The sequence below is a fragment of the Oncorhynchus masou genome, chromosome 6, assembly GCF_036934945.1.
Source record: "Oncorhynchus masou masou isolate Uvic2021 chromosome 6, UVic_Omas_1.1, whole genome shotgun sequence".
Classification (NCBI taxonomy): Eukaryota; Metazoa; Chordata; class Actinopteri; order Salmoniformes; family Salmonidae; genus Oncorhynchus; species Oncorhynchus masou.
The window spans coordinates 71,236,022-71,257,657 of record NC_088217.1 but is presented as its reverse complement, the minus strand read 5'-3'; the positions used below and the strand labels follow the sequence as shown (position 1 = coordinate 71,257,657).

General features: G+C 45.0%; 1 protein-coding gene across 4 annotated transcripts; it reads right to left on the bottom strand.

Moving 5' to 3' along the window:
* Positions 1 to 293: 293 nt before the first annotated feature.
* On the bottom strand, positions 294 to 20,882 carry LOC135542560 (transmembrane protein 198-B-like). 4 transcript variants are annotated; one of them, XM_064969626.1, is made up of 6 exons: positions 20,454 to 20,882; positions 10,327 to 10,391; positions 5,118 to 5,408; positions 4,054 to 4,638; positions 3,205 to 3,410; positions 294 to 3,013 (listed from the first exon to the last, which is right to left on the bottom strand). In XM_064969626.1, the coding sequence occupies exons 3-6, from the start codon at positions 5,281 to 5,283 to the stop codon at positions 2,849 to 2,851; spliced, it is 1,122 nt and encodes a 373-aa protein (XP_064825698.1). In that variant the 5' UTR covers positions 5,284 to 5,408; positions 10,327 to 10,391; positions 20,454 to 20,882; the 3' UTR covers positions 294 to 2,848. The 4 variants fall into 4 exon arrangements, with proteins under 4 accessions (XP_064825698.1, XP_064825696.1, XP_064825697.1 ...); XM_064969624.1 differs by lacking the exon at positions 10,327 to 10,391; XM_064969625.1 differs by lacking the exon at positions 20,454 to 20,882 and having other exon boundaries at positions 10,327 to 11,070.
* Positions 20,883 to 21,636: the final 754 nt, after the last annotated feature.

Here is a 21,636-nt window from a genome sequence, read left to right as displayed (position 1 = left end):
CAGAGAGACAGAGGAGAGGGGTGAGAAGGGAGAGATGTGTCTAGGGAAAAGGAGACGGGAGACGGGGGTGAAACAGGTGAGAAGGGGAGACTAAATGAAAGATGGAAAAGGGGGAACGTGGAATGAGAGTGAGGCTGACAATCGCTTATGCTGTTCTGAATGGTGGGTCTATAGGTTGGTTAACAAACACAACAAACAGCGACACACGGTCACCAGCCTGCCAGTCTCTGTACCAGTCTATCATGTTCTCAGTGTGGGTGTGTGCGTGCGTTTTGAATTAACAGCCAAAGACATTGAAGAATCACTTTGTTTATCATATACAGGCCCATAAAAACACATGCTTTAATAATAATAATAATAATAATAGTATTAATAATTATATTTGTAATAAGAAACATGGAATATCACCGGCCTACATTTACGAGGCTGCACTCTTGAAGTCAAAAGATGTCAATAACATAATGTCAATAAATTACCTGATAAATAAATCTACATACAGTACTTCAGAAAGGACATGTTATTTGGGCGGCAGGTAGCCTAGTGGTTCGAGCGTTGGACTAGTAACCGAAAGGTTGCTGGATCGAATCCCCGAGCTGACAAGGTAAAAATGTGTTGTTCTGCCCCTGAACAAGGCGTTTAACCCACTGTTCCACAGTAGGCCGTCATTGTAAATAAGAATTTGTTCTTAAGTGACTTGCCTAGTTAAATAAAAGGTTCATTTCATATAAATAAAATGAAATATCCTAAAATAAATCCATAAGAACAAATAAACAATCAAATAAAGCAAGAAATACAGATAAATGGTAAAAATACAGTGTTGTTTATGTACAAAACAGAAGATCAGAAGAATGAGAAGTAGTGGGGAATTACACATCTGTTTGTGCTGTATGGACAAGTCTGTAATAGCCTGGTACCAGATCTGTTTGTGCTACCATACCAACTCATTGTCACGGCAAGGAGTTGAAATGATGGCTTTAACAAGACTGGCACTCAGGCTAATTTGCTAACACTTCCTATGAATATGCTCTTCATAATGTAAAATAAGCGCATAATAAGTGCTCATGAATATCAATTTAATCTCTATGCATTATAGTGAACTATACACAGCTCATAAGGCATTATACATTTGCTTATAATGCATTATTAAGAAGCTATTCTTGAGAAGTGTTTAACAAACTATGCACGTGGTTGTTAGATGTGGGCTGACCAGGCTAGAGGGGATAGGAACCACTGTCTGGTGAGGTGAGGAGGACAAAGCCACGGGAGACAGATAAGAGAGGGGGACAGGAACAGGAACAGGAAGGAAACACTGAGTCATGCAGCCAGGTAGATTTCCCCTGGAAGATTCTGGGAAAAGAACTTTGATTCTCATACCCTGTCCCGACCCACAGCCCAATGGGGCAATCATAATCATAATAATAATAGCAATAACATCACGCCTGTATTATTTTATCATGTGATTCACACTCACAGTCCCTTTCACAGTCTGAGTCAAAGACAATAATAAACCATAGATGTCATTTACTGATACACGATAGACAGAATGTTAGGACCCATATTGAAAAGCCAATGCACATTATGTAGGGGTCTATCTATATGTAGGACGATCCTCTGTGACCTAAATGGTCCTCTCTGTAGAGTGGAGGGGGAGTGGTCAATACTCTCGTCGTATTGGTCGATCGTTTATTCTGACCCCTTTCTGTTTTGAACTCTTTATTGACCTCTTGTTGACCCTGTGCTGACTTCATGTAGGGTTCCTTTTGGTAGAGCCCAGGGCAGGTTAGACCAATCACCATCCACTGTTTCCTTGCTTGCTCCCTGATTGGGTCACTGTTGCTCCTCTGCTAGACATAGGCCTACCCTCATTCCTATCGCAACAACTTTGTTGTCTGTCACTATAATAATATAGCACGTTATCATATAGTCTCTCACATCTCTCAGTCAGTGACCACTGCCAATAACCACTATCTCACTGCTGAGTGGTACAGTCCAAGTAAGGGCAGTCACAAGGCACCCGTAAATCAACCGGATCTCCCAACTTCATTTAAAGAAGGGGGATTTCAAACTGCTTTCCAAAGAAGGATATCGTCCAGCACCAAGAATGCATAATGCTTCCTCTTAAAAGACATATATTCTTCTCCTTCCCAGGAGGTGATCTGTTGTTGGGCTGGCATGGCACAGAGCAGGGGTGTTTATGACTAGTCAGTTCTCATCAGAAGGTCCCAACTCCATAGAAGGCTGGAACCGTAGAAATGCAGTACAAAGGAACTGCCTGTTGACGACAGAGAATGATTTGAGGAATTAAGACTGCAGAGTAATAGACAGACTTTAAGTTGAATCTTTCAAAATCCTGAAGAGAGAGGATTGTATTCCGGTGTCCGTGGTAAAACGATGCCTCGTTTGAAACCTGAGCCATGCTTCTTTAAACTGTGTCACGATGGAGACTGGCTGGAGGCTGGATGGAGAGAGAGAAGACTCAGGTAACATCTATCCATCCCGTTGGAGGCCCTGTATTTCTCTCTCTGTTCACCAGGTCCAGTTCCACTGCGGTGTTTGTGGATGTGTGTACAGTATTTTCATGCATGTGGCTGGTGTGTGTGAAACAGAAAAAGGAGTTCAGGCCTTCACTATTCACATACTCTGATTGGCTCCAGCATTGTGGTGGGGGAGTGGTCAGTCAGACCTATACTGCAATACAGGCCTTTGCGGGTGTGGTCACACCATTTAGGGGTGTGGTCAGATCCATACTGCAGCACAGGTGGGTTGTGGGTGTGGTCACACCTTTTGGGGGTGTGATGTGGCTGCCAGATGATTGGGGGTGTGGCTGGACCAGTGGTTAGGGGAGTGTTCAGACTCGTAGTAAGGGGCCTGCAGCCGCAGTGAGGGGCGTGGTGGAGCCACAGTCATAGTCCACATCCACATTGGTGTGAGCAACTCCTCCCCCCACCAGTCTGCCCCCTCCAGGATACGGCCTGGCCTCAACCTGCCTGTCCCGGAAACTCTGGATGTAACTCTGTAGAGAGAGAGAAAGAGTGAGAGATAAAGTGAGAGAGAGAGACAGCAAGAGAGAGGAAAAAGAGAGACTGTGTTTTTTGACGAATGCTGATGAAGACACTGAGTAAGAAGAGATGAGGAGAATGGACAGTGGAAGCGAAAGGCAACGAGAGAGAGAGTGAGAGAGAGAGAGCACACTTGCACACTCACAGGCGATAGGACGTCCCCGTCAAAGCGTCGTATAGGGTTGGGTTTCCTGCGATAGGCGGGCTCGGGGTGCAGGGGTTTGGGAGCGTGAGAGCTGTGGGTGGAGTCTCTCTGTTGCTTATTCTTCCTCTTCCTGCTGCGGTCCCTCCGCTCCTCCTTCTGACGGATGCGCATCAGCTGGACCCGCCGCTGCTGACGACTGATTATCACTGAGAGGGAGATGGAAGACCGGGTTCAGATACACACACACACACCGACATTGCGCAGCTAGCAACAGATGTTTTAAAACACGCACACAAGAACTACCCAACGCGCCCTTTGACAGTTGCCCTGCTCCACATGATTGTGTTCTGATTGTGTTCATCTTTTTATTTAGACTAGACAAGCAGAGCCAGGCACCATCTGGCAGCCAGGGAGTTCACCCAGCAATAATCTGCTTCACTCTCTCTCTTTCTCTAAAGCTACCTGCTCTTTGTCTCTACCCCTCCCTCTTTTTTTCTCTTTTTTTCTCACTCTTAATCTTTGTTTCTCACTCTTAATCTTTGTTTCTCACTCTTAATCTTTGTTTACATTCGGGCGGCAGGTAGCCTGGTGGTTAGAGCGTTGGGCCAGTAACCGGAAGGTTGCTGGATCAAATCCCCGAGCTGACAACGTCTTCCAATGAGCAAGGCTGTTGCCCGGGCGCCGAAGACGAGGATGTCGATTAAGGCACCTCTTTGATTCAGAGGGCTTGGGTTAAATGCGGAAGACACATTTCAGTTGAATACATTCAGTTGGACAAGCACCCCCTTTCAAGCACCTCTCTCGCACAAACTTCAGCATTGACGTCAGAACCCAGAATCTCAGACTCACCCTTGGTGTGGGAGTATCCCTCTGCTGTCACCTTCCACTGTATTAGCACCCCCAGGAGTGTCAGAACAGGCCACACCCCCAGCACCACCCAGGTGATCCAACAGACGGGTCTCCCTCTGGGCGCCGCTTTCACCCTCTCATACAGGTACAGCACCAGGGCAAACAGCTCCACAAAGTAGTCCAGCGCAACGGTGATCACCGCCGCCCCGAACACGGCCGTGGACACGGTGGTGAAGAAACGCTGCCATTGGAGGGTGAGAACGGCGAACAGCATGCCCAGGCCGAGCAGCACCCCCAGGGGGACCCAGACCGACCTCGGGGGGCTGTTGGACAGCTCCTCCATACCCACAAGTGTAGCCACAGCCACCAAGAGGCCCAGGAGGAGACCCACCATGAAGAGACCCACGGAGCGAACCAGCATAGTGACCAGGCCGCAGAGGGTGCCGATGCCCAGGCCGATGCCCACAGAGGCCTCAACACTGAGCTGGGTGTCCAGGACGCGCTCCTTATAACACAACATGAAGATGACGATGGAGCCAAACATCAGGCCCGTCAGGAACATCACCGCCTTGAAACAACGGTACCCTGAGGAGAGAGAAAGACAGAGAGTTGGTCTTGAACATAGAGGTCCACTATATTGGTGTTCCATATAATTCTGCGTTCTTGAGATTGACTTGTTTGACCATCTCTGTTATATGTTTACCTTGGCAATGTACATAAATGTACCAAGTCAATAGTTTATTCAATTAAATTGGATTCAGAACGCGAGAGTGACATTTTTAGATGGGGAAGAGAGAGAGACAGGTGAGAGAGAGAGACAGAGAGATGTATATCCTATGAATAACCCCGGAGCGGCTAAATTCTCCAGAATATCAGCTCAGTGTTGCTCACATAATCTCATCACCGTGCATCACCTGTAATAACTGTTAAATCATAGTGTCAGAGAGGTTCTGCTGCTGTGACAGATGAACATTACCATTGAGACTAGTGAATTACCCCTCAGTGTTTCCAAGGAGGAAGGAGCTATGACCTTACAATTGCTACAAAGAATCCCTTTTGCTCACCGAAGAAGCAGTAGATGATGCCGAAGAGGCAACACATGGAGCACACGACGGAGGGAACCACTTTGTAGTGCCGGCCTGTCTCCTCGCAGCCGTCCAACCGCTCAGGGTTTAGGTCCTGAGGGGGCGGGGCCAGCTTGAGCGCCAGCGTTTGCAGCGTGGACGTCATTGTGACCAGAGAGTGATGGAGTGATGGTGAAAGTGAGAACGAGAGATGGAGGGATTGGGGTGTTCAGGAGAGGGAGGAGGAGGGCAGGGAAGATCAGGGAGCATTTCCCATCCACAAGAATCCACCTGTAGTAAGAGAGAGAGAGAGAGTGAAAGAGAGAGCGAGAGTGAAAGAAAGAGAGTGAAAGAAAGAAAGCGAAAGAGAGAGTTAGAGAGAGAGAGAGCGGTCAACGTTAGACATGTTTGCATTTACTATAGCTGTTGCAAAAACCTCCACACACACAGTGTGTAAGTAGAGCAGTGATCAAGAATTACAGAGGACAGACTCCGTCGTGTTTCGATCAGGCATTTCAGTGTGAATACCATCTCTCAACACGTTGGAACAAACCTCAGAAACACAGTCTGATTGTTCTACACGTGTCCTTCTATTTGAACAGTGACGGACTCTCTCCCACACAAAGACACTGACATATGCTTCGCTAAAGCTCTCACCCAACGACCTCGTTCCCCTCTTTCCCACTCCTCCTCCTTTGTTCTCTCTCTCCCCGTCTCTCTAGCCTTCCGTGCAAGGAGGTTTCTGGGTCAGATGTTGGGTTACATAAGGAGCCCAGTATGTGTTAGTGAGCTGGTCTGACTCTCACTGGAGCTGTTGAGATATTCATGAGCTCCATATTGTTCCCAGCATGCATCACTTTACCTCCCCGACGCCTCGCTATCGCTTATCCTCACCTCATATGAACATCACCCCACCCATTCTTGCGTCACTCTCTCTCTCTCCTACCTTTTCTCTGTCCTTCCTTCCTTTCCTCTCTCGCCTCCCCTTTCTCTCTCCTTCCTTCCTCTCTCCTCCCCTTTCTCCTTCCTTCCTTTCCTCTCCCTCATTCCTTTCTTTCCTCTCCCCTCCCCTTTCGTCTCCTTTTCTCTCCCTTTCCCATGGCAGGTTTCATTATTTCTCTCCCAGAAGGTGTGGCTCTGACAGCTATGGGGTTACTGCAAACAGGTTTCACACCATTTAACATCATAGAAGTGAAGGTGCTGCTTGGGTAGAAAGTTTCAGCATGTCAGCATTTACCAAGGCCTCTGCATATGCATCAACCAGAAAGCCAGGTGTGTGTGTGTTTCTCTGTGTGGCTCAGTGCCCGTGTCAGGACTGATCAATGGCCCAGCATAAAACTGTGTGTCTGAAGTGATGCATCATCCACCTGAAGGGAGAGTAAACATATTGATATGAATGAACTGAAGCTGCAATAGGTCTCTGTAGGATACAGCCTTTATACCGTCCTCTAAGGATGGAATAGGAGGGGTAATGGAGAGCTCAGAGGAGAACCTAGTGAAAATCTGATCCCTGGCTGACTCTACGGTATCAACTGGGATTCATGAAATCCTCCCTGAGGTATGGATAAAAATAGAATTGGGTTGGAGGCCTTGTCTTTTGCACTACGCCAACATGTACTGCGCTAAAACGATTGGACAGGACTCCATGTATGGGGTAGGTGTATACCTACATGATTAGCTAATACGTTATTACATTAAGAAACATGTCCAGTAGGATTGCTATTTTAGATGGAAGTGGACAAGGGACAATAGGATATTTCGGTCTTCTTCTGACACCGTCTAAATCCTTCCAAACCCATAAAACCACATCTAGCCCCTAGCTGCTCTCTCATCCAACCCCTAGCTGCTCTCTCATCCAAACATGTTATAATAATCATCTTTCCGTGCGGATTACTCCATCTCTGCTGAACACCCGAGAGCGGAATGGAGCGCCACTAAGCTGTTCTTGAAGCAGATCCAGGGTTAGAATAGAGAGTTTCTATGTTCACAAGAGATCATCTGTTGAAAAACACAGTTCAGTTGAGAACAAGCTTGGCAATCTTCCACAATAACAACTTCCCACTTCCTGTCTGTCGTCATGACGACAAGAGGATGTTTGGATTCCGAGCATGTCCTGGTCCAAGTTGCTTGTCTGACCAATGGGAGAGCTGCCTAAACCACCATAGCAACAGTCAGAGAGCCAATCAGTGCCAGTCTGGCTGTTCCTCTCAGTTGGTATCTCCCTCCTCTCCTGGTTCACAGCCTTTAAGCTCTCTCGCATTGGCAAGTCACCCCTCATGTCAGATGTAAAACAATGACTCAAGATACAGAACACACATAGTGGCCTTGCTGGTTTCCTTTGCCCCACATTCAGCTAGTTGTGACAAGACTAGAGTGCGTGTGACAGTGTGAGCCCAAATCACACGGGGAGATGTCCGTCAACGGCGTGAAATTGGTGTGCGAGAAAAGGGAGCGTCAATTCACAAACACTGCGTAGCGTATGCTAACGTAATTGTCATGACAACCCATTGCAAATAGTTATTTTTGTTATGTTCTCTGTGTAGGCTAGCCCCTGGAAGTTATTGTTGTGAATCAATTTATATGTCCTACGGAGCCACCGCACCTGGGCTAAACAGTTGTTATGCTAGCTCACGAACGTGAGGAGAGTTGTAGCATTTAAACTAGCTAGCCAATTCTCGTTCTTTCTATATAGCAGTATTCCCTTTTGAAATACGAGGTCCTCAAGTTATCCAGCCGTAGCCTGCCTAGCTATGGTCGAAATCAACACAGGTAGACTGTAATTGTTTCACTGATATTGATAAACCTTAGCTTTCAGACCAATACCTTTTAAAACTACATATTTTGTCTACTTAGCATAGGGAAGATCATGACAATTACTCTTAATTATTTTTCTACAAACGACCCACTCCATCCTGACACCAACTTTTGATTAATTTGAACCAAGGCACTTACTAACCATATACTTTGAACTTTATTAATCAAATCGGCTGTAAGCTACAACGGTGATAGCCTAACGGTACTGCCAAGAAATGACATTAGAATGACATATATCACGTTGCCAATGTGACGCAGTTGACGTCCGCAGCTCGTCTGCTCTCTCGTTCCCTCACATGAATTCTCATTCCAGCGTGAGCATGCGCATAATTTTTTTTATAACTTCTCGTGTGATTTGGTCTTTACAGTGTTTGCGCAGGCAGATCCAAGGACAGGGAGGAAAGCACAGAACAGAAAAAGACAGGGTGGGAAGGGACAAGTGGTGTGAGAGATAAAATGGCAACACTAGAGCGGTGTGAAAGTGTGGACAAGTAGAATAGCGTTAGATCCTAAATTTAGTCCCAGACATTTTAAGATCCATTTGGAGCGTCCATACACTGGTGATTGTCTGGACACTTGCAAACACACTCATTGAATGGCTTTCCACATCATATCTTTTTAGAACAGAATCAATCTAGTAACTGGCGTTTTTCCTGGTCAGGTCCCGGGTTCAGGACAAACTCAGAATCTAAGAATATCATAGCAGACAGCTGTACTTGCTGACATCATCTCATCTGACAGATGCTCAAAATCTACTCAACCATATGTTAACAGACAGCATTAATATAGCTGCTATGACGCCCCTTTATATGGTGTCTGCTGGTGTGGACAAATGAGAGACTTCACTGAATGGACTGTGGGCTTTACAGGTCAACCTTGTCATAGGAAAACGACATAAGCAGATGTGAAAAAAGGCATGTTTACAACATTATACTGTACCTGCCTCCCACTTCTACTCCCAATTGAATGTTCAAAAGGCACTATATAAATACATTTTGATGCATTTGTTACTCCTATTCCACTATTTTCTGCAGCGTTTTTCATAATGCAGAGGCAGCTCTGCAGTGTGGTCACTAGCGGGCAAAGCCACAAAGTTATGACATGTTAAACTTAACCCAAATCACACTGCTAACCCTAATCTTAAATTAAGACCAAAAAGCTCATTTTAGTTTTCATAAATTGTACTGAACTGAATTGAGAGAGAGCAGGTTTAACCAGAGGGAGAGGTGCAGCTGGGTGTGTATGTTAACATATATACACTACCGTTCAAAAGTTTGGGGTCACTTAGAAATGTCCCTGTTTTTGAAAGAAAAGCACATTTTTTGTCCATTAAAATAACATCAAATTGATCAGAAATACAGTGTAGACATTGTTAATGTTGTAAATGACTATTGTAGCTGGAAACGGCAGATTTTTTAAATGGAATATCTACATAGGTGTACAGAGGCCCAATATCCACAACCATCACTCCTATGTTCCAATGGCACGTTGTGTTCGCTAATCCAAGTTTATAATTTTAAAAGGCTAATTAATCGTTAGAAAACCTTTTTTCAATTATGTTGGTACAGCTGAATACTGTTTTTCTGATTGAAGAAGCAATAAAACTGGCCTTTAGACTAGTTGAGTATCTGGAGCATCAGCATTTGTGGGTTCGATTACAGGCTCAAAATGGCCAGAAACAAAGAACTTTCTTCTGAAACGCATCAGTCTATTCTTGTTCTGAGAAATGAAGGCTTTTCCATGCGAGATCTCGTACAATGCTGTGTACTACTCCCTTCACAGAACAGCGCAAACGGTGTCTAACCAGAATAGAAAGAGTGGGAGGCCCCGGTGCACAACTGAGCAAGAGGACAAGTACATTAGTGTCTAGTTTGAGAAAGACGCCTCACAAGTCCTCAACTGGCAGCTTCATTAAATAGTACCCGCAAAACACCAGTCACAACGTCAACAGTGAATCGGCGACTCTGGAAGGCTGGTCTTCTAGGCAGAGTTGCATAAGAAAAACCCATATCTCAGGCTGGCCAATAAAAAGAAAAGCTTAAAATAGGCAAAAGAACACAGACACGGATCAATTTGATGTTATTTTAATGGACATTTTTTTGTGCTTTTCTTTAAAAAAACAAGGACATTTCTAAGTGACGCCAAACTTTTGAATGGTAGTGTACATATACAAACACACCCAGCTGGACATCTCCTTCTGGTCAAACATCTCTCTCTCTCCCTCTCTCTCTTCATTCCAGGGTTTTAGTTTAGTGTTTACTATTTTCTACATTGTAGAATAATAGTGAAGACATGAAAACTATGAAATAACACACATGGAATCATGTAATAACAAAAAAAGTGTTAAACAAATCAAAATGCATTTTTAGATTTGAGATTCTTCAAAGTAGCCAACCTTTGCCTTGATGACAGCTTTGCACACTCGTGGCATTCTCTCAACCAGCTTCATGAGGTAGTCACCTGGAATGAATTGCAATTAACATGAATTTATTTCCTTCTTAATGTGTTTGAGCCAATCATTTGTGTTGTGACAAATTAGGGGTGGTGTACAGAAGATAGGCATTCCGACGCAAAAACCAGATATACAGTCACAAAAACCATCAAGCTCTATGAAGAAACTGGCTCTTATGAGGACCCAGAGTTACCTCTGCTGCAGAGGATAAGTTCATTAGATTTACCAGCCTCAGAAATTGCAGCCCAAATAAATGCTTCACAGAGTTAAAGTAACAGACACATCTCAACATCAACTGTTCAGAGAAGACTTCATGGTCGAATTGCTGCAAAGAAACCACTACTAAAGAACACCAATAAAAAGAAAACTTGTTTCGGCAAAGAAACACGAGCAATAGACATTAGACTGGTGGAAATCTGTCCTTTGGTCTGGAGTCCAAATGTAGATATTTGGTTCCTACCGCTGTGTTTTTGTGAGACGCAAAGTCGGTGAACGGATGATCTCCGCATGTGTAGTTCCCACCGTGAAGCATCGAGGAGGAGGTGTGATGGTGTGCAATACTGGTGACACTGTCTGTGATTTATTTAGAATTCAAGGCACACTTAGACACAGCATAGACACAGCATTCTGCAGCGATACGCCATCCCATCTGGTTAGTGCTTAGTGGGACTATCATTTGGACCGCTACCTCCGCCTTTGTGCAAGGAGGAGCAGAAGGAGCACTGCCAGAGTCCTGCAAAATGACCTCCAGCAGGCCACAAACGTGCATGTGTCTGCTCAAATGGTCAGAAACAGACTCCATGAGGGTGGTATGAGGGCCCGACGTCCACAGGTGGGGGTTGTGCTTACAGCCCAACACCGTGCAGGACGTTTGGCATTTGCCAAAGAACACCAAGATTGGCAAATTCGCCACTGGCGCCCTGTGCTCTTCACAGATGAAAGCAGGTTCACACTGAGCACGTGACAGACGTGACAGAGTCTGGATACGCCGTGGAGAACGTTCTGCTGCCTGCAACATCCTCCAGCATGACCTGTTTGGCGGTGGGTCAGTCATGGTATGGGGTGGCATTTCTTTGGGGGGCCGCACAGCCCTCCATGTGCTCGCCAGAGGTAGCCTGACTGCCATTAGGTACCGAGATGAGATCCTCAGACCCCTTGTGAGACCATATGCTGGTGCGGTTTGCCCTGGGTTCCTCCTAATGCAAGACAATGCTAGACCTCATGTGGCTGGAGTGTGTCAGCAGTTCCTGCAAGAGGAAGGCATTGATGCTATGGACTGGCCCGCCCGTTCCCCAGACCTGAATCCAATTGAGCACATCTGGGACATCATGTCTCGCTCCATCCACCAAAGCCACGTTGCACCACAGACTGTCCAGGAGTTGGCGGATGCTTTAGTCCAGGTCTGGGAGGAGATCCCTCAGGAGACCATCCGCCACCTCATCAGGAGCATGCCCAGGCATTGTAGGGAGGTCATACAGGCACGTGGAGGCCACACACACTACTGAGCCTCATTTTGACTTTGATGTAATGTTTTAAGGACATTACATCAAAGTTGGATCAGCCTGTAGTGTGGTTTTCCACTTAATTTTGAGTGCGACTCCAAATCCAGACCTCCATGGGTTGATAAATTTGATTTCCATTGATAATTGTTGTGTGATTTTGTTGTCAGCATATTCAACTATGTAAAGAAAAAGTATTTAATAAGAATTTTTCATTCATTCAGATCTAGGATGTGTTATTTTAGTGTTCCCTTTATTTTTCTGAGCAGTGTATATAAATATGTGTGTGTGTACAGAGGGATGACCGTGAAAGGTGTGGTATCTCTCAGTACAATAGCCCTGCCATTTCTGATTGACTCTAGTGGGGTGGGGAAGAGAGGGGAAAGAGGAGAGAGAGGGGCTAGGAGGGACAGGAAAAGCCAAGGCTTTAGTCAGCCCCAGATCATCTTGCTGAGTGCCTCAGCTCTTAGCAACATGGAGATGAATATGTGTGTGTGTGCGCATGTGTGTGTGTCTGCAACACTCATACGCCTCATTCATTAACAGGACCAATCTATATATAAACTCTCAGAGAGTTGCTCTTAGCTGACATGTCATAGTTATGTGTGGCACCACAGTGTAGTGACTGACTGTTTGTTTAAGGATGGAAATGTCAGTGCTTCTGTAGAAATGTCATCAAAGCCTTCAAGAAGAGAGGGCTGACTAACAATGTGGCTGAGAACTCTTACGTCAGTCTCACGTCAATCTCATTAGACACAATGATCAGCACTGAATAGTGTATGTGGGTGACTGTATTTCTGCGTCTGCGCCACAGTCGTCGTGACTGACGCCTAGCCAAAGCGTGTACCACCCCCCCACACACACACAGCCCACTCAAGCCTCTTCCTGCAAGCTGTTGTCGTGCTACAGCCTTGCAGTGCAGTCTGGAGGTGATGTAACCATGCTGACTGGTGACTACCCACAACCCACCATACAGGAACTGGACCCGCTCCAGTCTCCACACACACAATCAGCAAGACATCGGTTGCATCCCAAATGGCACTCTATTCCCTATATACTGCACTACTTTTGACCTGAGCCCAGTGCACTAAATAGGGAATAGAGTGCCATTTGGAACGCTCACATAATATAATACTCATCCTCCTACGGCTCCACAGAGACCTTTGATATATGTTTAAGGACAGTATGTACCTTGGTGTGTGAGAATGTGTGTGTGTGTGTGGGGGGGGGGGGGGTTGTGTGTGTGGCTGCCTCCATTACTCCATTAGCAGATTGCACTAACCTATTTTGTCATCGCAATGTTCTTCTCAATACAAACAAATGTGTCACTACAGATGACAGTCTGTTTCTCAGCTCCCTTCTCGCCCTCTCTCATTCCCTCTTGGTTTTACCCTCCTCTGTGTCACAGTGACAGTGTCGTGAGAAGAACACCAGTGGACATGTGCAGGGATGTCACCTTGTATGATCATCCCACTGTAGTGAGTGGGCATCAGCAATAGCTGTAACACGTGTTACCCAGCACAAGCTTGGCTTCCAATGCCAACCATAAGTAACCTTTATTTAACTAGGCAAGTCAGTTTAAGAACAAATTCAAATTTACAATAACGACCAAAACCGGGAGGCACTGGGCCAATTGTGCACCGCCCCATGGGACTCCCAATCACACCCGGGTGTGATACAGCCTGGATTTGAACCAGGGACTGTAGTGACGCCTCTTGCACTGAGATGCAGTGCCTTAGAGCGTTGCGCCACTCGGGAGCCATATAGTATAACTCTCATATGTACGACTACACATACAATCTTGAAACTATGAAAGATGTATCTGACAACTGTTAGGTTCTTATTTTTCAGAGTAAATAACTCACGAACAGTAGAGAAGCTGAACCAAGTTGAATTCTTCCCAAAGGGTTGGAACAGCTGTATTCAGACAAAGCCATGTTCCCACCACTACCAGTATACAGTATATACTCTAGAGGTCGACCAATTAAATCGGCATAGCCGATTAATTAGGGCCAATTTCAAGTTTTCATAACAATCGGTAATCGGCATTTTATGGCCGCTTACATTGCATTCCACGAGGAAACTGCGTGGCAAGCTGACCACCTGTTACTTGAGTGCAGCAAGAAGCCAAGGTAAGTTGCTAGCTAGCATTAAACTTATCTTATAAAAAACAATCAATCTTCACATAATCACCAGTTAACTACACATAGTTGATGATATTACTAGGTTAACTAGCTTGTTCTGCATTGCATATAATCAATGCGGTGCCTATTAATTTATCGAATCACAGCCTACTTTGCCAAACGGGTGATGATTTAACCAAGGCGCATTTGCGAAAAAAGCACAATTGTTGTACGAATATACCTAACCATAAACATCTTTTGCCCTTCTTAAAATCAATTGAAGTACATATTTTTAAACCTGCATTTTTATATATATATTTATATATAAAAATAAATCGACCGAGTAATCTGTATCGGCTTTTTTTGGTCCTCCAATTATCGGTATTGGCGTTGAAAAATCATAATCGGTCTACCTCTAATAAACTCCAATTTAGGCACTCCTCCTTTCCAATCCTTACATCTTATGGTTCCACATGAAGAGGGTAATAGGATAGTGAACCATAATTTCTCCCATCAGGGGATCTGACCTGACCTCCTGACCTCAACCCCTCCTTTGCCTAATCCACAGATGTCCATCCGTTTCCCCTATAACAATCCTGTGACTTCTTCCCGTCCACCCAACACATTCCAAAGCCCTCTGTCTTTATACAGAGAACCAGTCACTTTTGACATTAAAAGCCAGTCTCTTTCACTCCTTTCGATACTATGCTTCTGATCTATCATGTCTTTAGTATCTCAATGTTCAAAGTTGACCCCGAATCCAACACCTTTGTCGCATTTCCCAATCTCAAAGGGATATGTTGAAAAGGAACATGGGGTGAGAGCAGGAAGTGAATTACATGAAGGAGACCTGAGACTACACAGAAGAAAGGGTTGAATAAGAGTGAAAAAAGAGAACAAGAAAAAGAAAGAAAGCAAGATGAAAGATAGGACAGATCTGCCAATGGGCTCCCCATTCCGCAGTGTTTGCTGACATAACCACTTCATAACGCATTACTCACTGTGTTACTGCTGCTGTGGGATCTGGTCTGTTGCTGCTACGAAATGTCTTCATAGACGTCAACAGATGTTTTCCCACTGTGTTACTGCTGCTGTGGGCTTCTGGTCTGTCGTTGCTACTAAATGTCTTCATAGACTTCAACAGATGTTTTCCCACTGTGTTACTGCTGCTGTGGGCTTCTGGTCTCTCGTTGCTACTAAATGTCTTCATAGACTTCAACAGATGTTTTCCCACTGTGTTACTGCTGCTGTGGGATCTGGTCTCTCGTTGCTACTAAATGTCTTCATAGACTTCAACAGATGTTTTCCCACTGTGTTACTGCTGCTGTGGGATCTGGTCTGTTGCTGCTACGAAATGTCTTCATAGACGTCAACAGATGTTTTCCCACTGTGTTACTGCTGCTGTGGGCTTCTGGTCTGTCGTTGCTACTAAATGTCGTCATAGACTTCAACAGATGTTTTCCCACTGTGTTACTGCTGCTGTGGGCTTCTGGTCTCTCGTTGCTACTAAATGTCTTCATAGACTTCAACAGATGTTTTCCCACTGTGTTACTGCTGCTGTGGGATCTGGTCTGTCGCTGCTACTAAATGTCTTCAAAGGGTTCCCCAGATGTTCTCTCACTGTTTTGGAGCTAGGAGGACAATTAGTGTGCTTTTTTTTTTAAATACAATGAAGCAAGCGCACCCATTTTTTCAGGAAATATATATTTTGAAGTTGTATTTATTCTATTGGGAGTAATTATATTTTCATGTCCAATCCCACAGATACAAAATGGTGGCTTTGTTGCCAGTCCCTTTCCTTTTTTGCTTCTTATCTCCTCCATCAACTTCATAATCAGTAGTCTGATCAAGCAAGATTGCACCATTCCATTCTCTCTCTCTCTCGTTTCCTCAGTTCCTCCAGTCTTCCTTCCCCTATCGGTTGTTGCAGATATCTTTGGGTTCGCCAGTCTTATCTATTATCTGTTCTCTCCCCAAAACCCAAATAAACACTTAGTGCAGAAACACAAGGTTATGTAGAACGATTTGAAATCAATGTAGCCTGGCTTGTCCCAGATCTGTTTCTGCTCTCTTGCCAACTCTTTATGGAATTGTTATGCCAAACATGTTTGGCTTGACAATGACAGCAAAAGGAGTTGGCAAGAACACAAACAGATCAGGGACCAGCCAGGCTAGGATGAAAGTATGATGCCCACGTAACTGAAGGAAGGTCAATAAACTTCTGTGAGAATTCCGTGAGGTGTGTGACAGACCCGAGCTCACCCGGTCACAGAATTAGATCACACAGTCCTATCAGAGCCACTTTCCAATGAAGAACTAGAACTCGTGGAATGGACACAAGGGTTTAGCGTGATAACAGTGGCAGTTAACAATCAATATAGCTGTTCATTTCAACCCTGAACCTCTAAAGCTGCCTCGCATGTTGATCAATATCCATCACTGATGTCTGACTGGCTGTGGTCGCAGTGGAAACATGACAGGCTGTGTCACCGTGGTAACTAGGACAGCTGTGGTGGCAGGCAGATCATCGGTGTGTATGTCAACAGTCTCACGTGTTTCCCCCACACGGTCCCGTTGAGAGCCAGGATGCTGTGTTGGGGCACCATAGGGACAATGAGAAACCCTTGAGGGGGCTTTGTCAAATCCTACCAGAGAGAGGAGACCTGGTGTTAGACTATTATTTGTCCTCTACCTCCTCTGGTTCTGGTTGTGATACAGGGGCCCAGGCAGAGCTTCTCCATGGAGACCCAGGCAGAGCTTTTCCATGGAGACCCAGGCAGAGCTGCTCCATGGAGACCCAGGCAGAGCTTCTCCAAGGAGACCCAGGCAGAGCTTCTCCATGGAGACCCAGGCAGAGCTTCTCCCATGGAGACCCAGGCAGTGTTATGGACCTGGCTAGAGGAGGGTGTGTTGCTGGCCTGGGGATCACCTGGTTAGACAGTCAGTGGCACATAATGGGCAAATAAAAATGATCTTACTTCAGTAAATCCTGCCTGGTATAGCAGATAATGGCCTAGTGACAGCAACTGTCACGTAAACCCAATTGGCGCTCATCAATGGATCAGCTAGCCCATCAGACTGGATGGACTAGAAATCTCTTCATTCTGCCCATAAAAGGGGGTGGTGGTGGTGGTGGTGGGGTGGATCCGGGGGCAGATAGAGAGAGCGATGGGTTTATCTATGAGAGCTTTGTGTGTCAGCAGACATGGCCATGAATGCTACCAATTGTTTCCCCCAGCAGACTGCGGAGGATGCAGCTCATACACACTCTCTGGGATGGAGTTCCTTTGGAGTCGTTAATGAACTGAACAGACCACTTTACGCATCTCTCAAAAGAGACCCAGGCAGTCGAGTGGGAATCTAAGGGAGTCGAATTCCTTCTGTGTGTGGACCTAGAGGTGACTTGCCAGTGGTTTATTACACATACAAAGAGTCTCTCTCTACTGACTCTTCTAATCTTTATTGAAATCGATTCACCTGTATTTATTAATTACATTTATTCACTAGGACACATTATTGAGATCCAGAAACAAAGGCTAGACCTTAAGCAGTTGTAAAAGTAAATTCAGCGTGTTACGGTTTATGCTCCTCATACTGACGATTCAGTTAGTCCCAGTCTGGGTCAATCTGATCTGGTGTTAATCTTGGTGTGTGTGTGTGTGTTCTGCACGTAGACAGATAATGAGATTGGGACCGGCTATCTGTATCTGTAGCCAGGGGGAAGGACAGCAGAGGACTGGATTAATGTCATTTACAATCCATCTCATTCACACCCCTCGTGCATACACGCTTCACCTCTCCTCAATTCACCTCCCGTACTCACTCTCTCCAACTCTCTCTGTATCCCACGACTTTTATATTGCGTCTTCTGCCATCACTCCTCCATACATGTGCATCCCCCATCTCTCTCCTCTACCACGTCTCCACGTTCTCTCTGCTCTTCTTCCCCCATGACCCTCGCTCCTTCTGAGTGTGAACGCTGTTATTAGTCTTTACTTAGCGTTGTCATTGTTACATAACTGGGACCAACAAAGGCTCGGTCTCCACACCGTCTTTAAGATGCTCCTGCAGTATAAGCCCCCCTCAGTGTTCACAACACTCCCCCTCCTCACTGAACCCCTACACACTCTCTCCCTGTACACCCTGAGGAAGGAGTTCGATAATATCCCAAAAACATCCCGCTCTTGCTCATTCAGGAAGTGTATCTTGCCACATAACGATTCACCTCATCTCTTCTCACCACCTCCTCATCCCTCTATACTCTCAGATGTGTGTTTCCTTTCCCTTTCTCTTTTTTCTCTCCTCGCAATGGTCGAAATGAATGATTTGTTCCTCGAATTCGGAGGTGATGATGGGAACAGAATGAGAGGAAGTCATTCACTTAAACTACTGGCAAGCCTGACACTTAGCCATCATTCAACCACACATAGCAGGCAATCAAGATCTCTCTCCCCCTCTCTGAATTAAGTTATTTCATTTAACGCAACGTAATATAAAAAAATATCTCAGCAGCTCATCAGGACATGGGATTAGACACATAACTATTTAACCATCATCATAATTGAAGGGATTAAAGCATCATAGTTACGCTCATCTGCATAATTAAAATGAATTCCATAATCTACATAATCTGTGTACAATAAAAAAAGGTCACTCACATAAGTAAACAAAGGATTTCTGAATGTACAACAAAACACATGTCTGATAAGCAATACGACATTCCTGTGTTTGTGTGTGTGTGTGTGTGTGTGTGTGTGTGTGCGCGCGCGCGCGCGCATGTTGAGGAAGGACTTTTGCTTTTCAGTTCCTTAATTCAGGCTGCATGCTCATCTGACCCCGTTCATGACCCCTGACCTCTAAACTAGCACTGTCAAATAACATCACAGCAACGAGTCAAGAGTCAATCAATTGTCTTCATGAACTCCCTCATCAATGGATCTATCATGCAATTCAATCAACACAGTGATGAATTCATGGGATAATTCAATGACCTATTTTTGCTGTTAAAACAACAATGCTTCCATTCGTCGTTATGACAACACATGACAGTTAGGATGCCAATAAAGGGTCACGATGAGGACAGAGACAGAGCTAAGTAGATGGTCACTTAGCCACAGTGTCTTGTTCCTATGTAGGTCTACATTGACTGACGCTGCCTGGCCTGTTCTGAGAAGGGGTTGGAACAGGTCAGAGGTCAGGATAATGAAGTGGAACCTGGGTGGTTCAGCTTTCCAATTGGATCAGTGTCAGGGCATGGTTGTTATCACGGCATGGTTGTTATCAGGGCATGCTTGTTTTCAGGGCATGGCTGTTCCACTGCTGCCATAAAAATCAATGGGCAACATGCTTCTTTATCTCCACCACTGACAAACACCATGTACTCACACACACACACACACACACACACACACACACCTTTCAGTGTGCGTGAGAAAGGAAACATGTCTGTGTGTTATCAAAGCCTGCGATTTCTCTGGAAGGCAGATGTTTACACTAGGAGACAGAATCTACACTAAACATGAGAAATATGGAGAGACATCGAAAGAGAGAGCGAGATCGGATGAAAGAGAGAGAAATATGAAAAGAGCGACACAGACGCCAGATTGTTGTCGACAAGGCTCAAGATGTTGTCTGTTTGTTTTTCCCTCTAGGATCATTCAAACCAGTGTGCACCACCAACAGGCTAAGGAAACCCTCACGGCATGAAGGCTGTGGGGTTGACAGATTGACTGCCTCACTAGAATAATAATACACAGACAGTCGTATCCTGTCTGTTAGGCGAGAGAGCAGGTAGTATGATCTTCAATGTGTTTACCCTGTAACTCAATGACAACTGAACGCTTTTCTTTCCACAACACACCAGTGAGACCTAAAGACTTAGTTCCCTGAGCTAATAGCCTAGGCTTTAGCTCAGTGGGCTATTCCACAGCATCGAGGTGGGCAGAACCCCAGTCAGTCACTCACTCACACCTCCATAGGCTTAGCCTACACGTTTATTTCGACTGGCTGTTTGACGGTGGCATTTACCTGGTTTGCGCTTTATAATAGATGATGCTATGTTGCCTACCCAAAGCGTCTACACCACATTTTGTATTGTAATGTAAAGGAAGAAGAAGCACCATTGACTGGAATGGAATCTTCGCACACATTGCGCTTTGTGGACGTCATGGACATAGCTTTACATGGCAGAAATTAAATGATGATGTCATTGATGCTATAGTGCCGTCGGACTTGTCGAGGTCTGACCTAATTAATTAGATGTAAACAACCATTCCGTAGGATCAAATAATGCAACGGCAACGGTCATTTGACATTAGCGCCCGAACCCTATCGAACCAATGATCATCGCAGCTAGGCCAGTGGAAAACGGTTCTGCCCGAGGCATGGAACGTCCATTCGAATGGTTCCTATAAATGAACAAAGAGGCAAACCGTCGGCGGCAACTCACCATCACAAAGCCTCAGCATCCTACGAAGCACTGCCCCAGCCATTCTGTCCGCATCTTGCCCCAGAACGACTCATCCGAATCGTTCAGCATCGCTCATTTTGATACTCACTCCCTGTGAATAGGATACAGTCAAAGCCCATTAGGGCGCGACGGATGATTCTAGCTGCTCCAGGTAATCCAATGTAGCCAGACACAAGACAACTGTAGCCTAATTCAAAAGTATACCGTGACTAGTCTACGTTATAGAACATACTGTGCATAGCATCATTTTAGAGATGTATCCTACAGCTTCATACAATCCACATTCGAGGCTTTGCAGAGTGCCGAGGAAAATAATATGAGCGTACAGGGTGTAGAGGAGATGTATCAGCAGGCTCTATAGGCTCATGCCGGGGCATACCATTCTAAGGAAAAGTGCAGGGCTGGATGGATGAGGATAAGAGGGAGCGCTCTCGGACGAAATATGGAGGACAGTGGTCCCGACCCATGTGAGATGTTCTGCATATAATTTTTTACAACTATTCTCAACATAAAATACATAAAAATAAAATTGCTTCAACTAGTTACAAGTAAACGAGTTAGGTTCTCAATTGAAACTTTTTTTTTCATTTGTTGAAACCAAACATATGATTCAACGCCAACTGTTATATTTCATTATTAACAAACCTATATTTCAGTTGCAACCTAATGTATTCATTTTAACACTCAACTTACACCGCTTTGGTTAAACCTAATAACTAACACAAATACAAACTAATATTTAACGTAAATAAAACCCATCTTTTAATCTTTGTATGGACCACAGAGTTGCCAGCACTTGTTAAACACTAATGTGGGCACATAAATTCACATTTCACAAAGACTTTTAATGAAGTAAAAGTTGATGGCCAATACCCTAGACAAATGTACAAGGTGTATTAGCAACTAATGAATTATATTATAATGCCATTCACAAGCGCACACACACACACACACACACACAGTGATACATTTCTCCTCGACACCAATGTGCATTTAATCCAGGGCAGATTAATCTATATGTATTAGCTTCATAGTGAAGGTCAACAGAGCAAAGGCCCCAGTTATACACCTCACATGCTGACCAGACCGCACACGCGAGCTTCGGAAAATAAATGTAGAAATCCATGATATTCAATTATTGCACCCACACTGCTCGTGCGCG